The sequence below is a fragment of the Orycteropus afer genome, unplaced genomic scaffold (assembly GCF_000298275.1).
Source record: "Orycteropus afer afer isolate SDZICR_OR568_19922 unplaced genomic scaffold, OryAfe1.0 scaffold00292, whole genome shotgun sequence".
In the NCBI taxonomy this organism is placed as follows: Eukaryota; Metazoa; Chordata; class Mammalia; order Tubulidentata; family Orycteropodidae; genus Orycteropus; species Orycteropus afer.
In genome coordinates, this window is record NW_006921879.1 from 1,891,762 (window position 1) to 1,894,890 (window position 3,129).

Genomic DNA, 3,129 nt, shown 5'->3' on the forward strand with positions numbered 1-3,129 from the left:
TTTCATGGAATTCTGGAATCTCAAATGGCCTAAAAGCATAAGAATGTAGCTCAGAGTCCCTTAGTTACTGCGTGACAGTGCATTATTCAAATTGGGTTTTGTGAATGCTGATGTTCTGGAAAATGACACAATCCTGACCTTCCAATATGCTGAATATGTACAGTTGCTCTATTTTTTCTTGACTTTACAAAACCAATCTGACCCAGTTTTCACCAAGGATAAAGAATGTCAAAGAAAAACAGAGCTGCATGTGTGTATATAAGGGGAGTGGTACTTCCTTCCTCCCCTCATTTACATTGTTTCTTTTGTGATTTCACTCTTGAAAAAACAAACCAAAAACAAAACAAAACAAAACAAAATTAAAAAACCCCACCAAACTGAAATACAATTCTAATGCCATAAAATTTACCCTTCTAAAGTGTACCTCATTTTTTTTTTACTGTTACATTTATTTCCATGAATTATTTACTTTTGTAATATCACATATAATAAATTACCTCCCCACATTTACCATATAATGTTGATGCTATTTCAATGGCTATAGCCAATTTGGTATATGTGGTAGTTATGTTTGTGTGTCAACTTGGCTGGTCCTGGTTGAGTGCTGGGCAGCTGGTGGTAGTTATTCCCCATGATGAGACTGGCGATCAACTCCATGGTGGGATCTACCAAAAGCAGCTAAGCAGTTGCCTTTGGGAGCTACTCAAAGTGGTCTGCTTCCTGTACATAAGGAGAAGCCTTGATAATGGTCTCTAGCCTATGGCACGCTTGGGCCCTGCATGTAGCTGTGTCGTTGCTCAGCAGCCTGGTATGCTCTGCCGACCTTGGGACATACAATGGACTTAAGTTAATGGCCTGCCGTGTGGTTTGGTAACATTAGGACTGTGCCTTTTTACTTGTCAACCTTGGGGCTTCTCAACCTCAGCAGCCTGCAGCTGTCTGAGTAAAGAAATGCCTCTAGCTCCAGTGGGCCGGGAACAGGAGGCAGAGTTGGACCCCGAGGTTGAGGGGCATTCACCCAGCCCCTAGAGCCTAGCACTTTGAACTTGGACTTAAAGCCTCCATATTGTGAGAATAAACTCCTGTTTGTTAAGGCCATCCCATTTGTGGTATATTTCTCGTCAGAGTGGCACTAGGTAACCAGAACAAGCATCTTGCTCTGTTCTTTTATTATCACAATCCATAATTATAATTTATTTGCTTATAGTTTCTTATATCTTATGTCTTCACTAGACTCTAAATTCCATGAATGAGGACTCCTAGAACGGTGCTCATTAAATGTTTGTCAAATAAATTAATAAAATATCATCATGTTATTGTTCTGATAGCAGACTTTTGCTTGGTTACTTGAAAATATCAATCATTTGAAGTCTTCTTTCCAATCATTGAAGCTATATACAAACTCTGTCAGATTTACCAATGTTTTCTAAACTGCTTAATCAAGTGTCTGAGAGAATGATATAGGCAAGGGCTGCCCAGAAATCTAAAGATTTGTTTAGACCTTGATAATCACCTAAGACAAAAGCAGGAAAAGGCAACATGGTAGAATAAAATAGCATGAATTTGCATTGATACACTTGGGTTCACATCCTACCTTCAGCATTCTTAGCTGGTTGACTTTGGCCATGCTATCTCTTCTCCTTGAGTTTTAATTTCTTATGTATAAATGAGGATAATAATATCACAAGGTTGTGTGAGAATTACCTAAATGCAAAGTGTCTAGAACAATATCCAGCATATGGAAGGTGTTATAAAATCACAGCTTTTGTTATGATTTTCAAATATTGGGCCAGAGGATAATTTTATGAACCATATAGTCTGATAAATATGGTATGTAACTTATTCTTTGGAAGATGTTTCTTTGATTTGGAACACCAAGCATCCTAAGAGCTTAGCCACTTTCATTTTTCTTCTTTCCTTTCCTTCTTCCCCATTAGCTTGTTTAAGGCATTTTTCATGTCTTCGTTCCTAAGGGTATAGATGATAGGGTTTAGCAGAGGGGTGACAGCAGTGAAAAACACTGACACCACCTTATCCTCTGGGAGGCTGGTGGATGGGCGGGAATAGATGAAGATGCAATGTCCCAGGAACAGCGTGACAACTGTGAGGTGGGCTGCGCAGGTAGAGAGGGCCTTCCTCCTGCCGTCGGAGATCTGCTGCCTTAGACTCACCAGGATGACTGCGTAGGACACCACAAGCACCACAAAACAGACCACGGAGATCAGCCCACTGTTGGAGACGATGAGAATCTCAATGATGTGGGTGTCTGTGCAAGCCAGTTTGATCACCTGTGGGACATCGCAGAAGTAGTTGTCAATCTCATTAGGACCACAGTAGGGAAGCTTGATGGTGAGGGAGGTCAGGGCTATGGAGTGGATTGTCCCTCCTGACCAGAGGGCCACAGCCAATAGCACACAAACCTTCCAGTTCATCACAGTCATATACTGCAGGGGTTTGCAAATGGCCACATACCGATCATAAGCCATGACAGTGAGGAGAAAGATCTCTGTGCAGGCAAAGAGGTGCAGGAAGAACATCTGGGTCACACAGGCATCAAAGGAGATGAGCTTCTCTTCTGACCAGGTGTCCACAAGCATCCTGGGGACAGTGACAGTGGAGTGGCAGACATCAATAAAGGACAGGTTGCTGAGAAAGAAATACATGGGACTATGGAGCCGGTGGTCATAGATAATAGTTATGACAATGAGGATGTTCCCAATCAGTGTCAGGACATAGAAAATGAGGAACGTGGCAAATACGGACATCTGTACCTTCTGATTCACAGATAAACCTCTAAGGTGAAAATGTGTCACTAGAGAAGTTTGATTGTGTAGGAGAGCATCTTCCATTTTCTTTGTTGGACACCTCTGTCAAGACTAGGGAAAAACAAAACAAAACATAACAAAAAAACCCTAACACTTAACATCTGTATCAATCATGTTATATATGGCAGATATACACAGCAATATACTCAGCAGAACAGACACTAATTCAACAACTTGTATATGTACAAATCAGTGACACAGAGGACATTCTTCAAGTTATGCAATCGTTCACACCCTCCTTTTCTGAGCTGTTCCTCTCCCACTAACCTAAACTCATCGTTCCCTAGTTCCCTATCTAATCTTT

General features: G+C 41.2%; 1 protein-coding gene across 1 annotated transcript; it reads right to left on the reverse strand.

The window, feature by feature from the left end:
- Positions 1-1,901: 1,901 nt before the first annotated feature.
- LOC103205759 (olfactory receptor 4E1) lies at positions 1,902-2,864 on the reverse strand. The gene has a single exon (XM_007951158.2). The coding sequence runs from the start codon at positions 2,847-2,849 to the stop codon at positions 1,902-1,904; it is 948 nt and encodes a 315-aa protein (XP_007949349.1). The 5' UTR covers positions 2,850-2,864.
- Between the last annotated feature and the right edge of the window lie 265 nt (positions 2,865-3,129).

Coding starts and splice junctions, on each gene's coding strand:
- LOC103205759 (XM_007951158.2), bottom strand. CDS start 2,849: ATGGAAGATGCTCTCCTACACAATCAAACTTCTCTAGTGACACATTTT.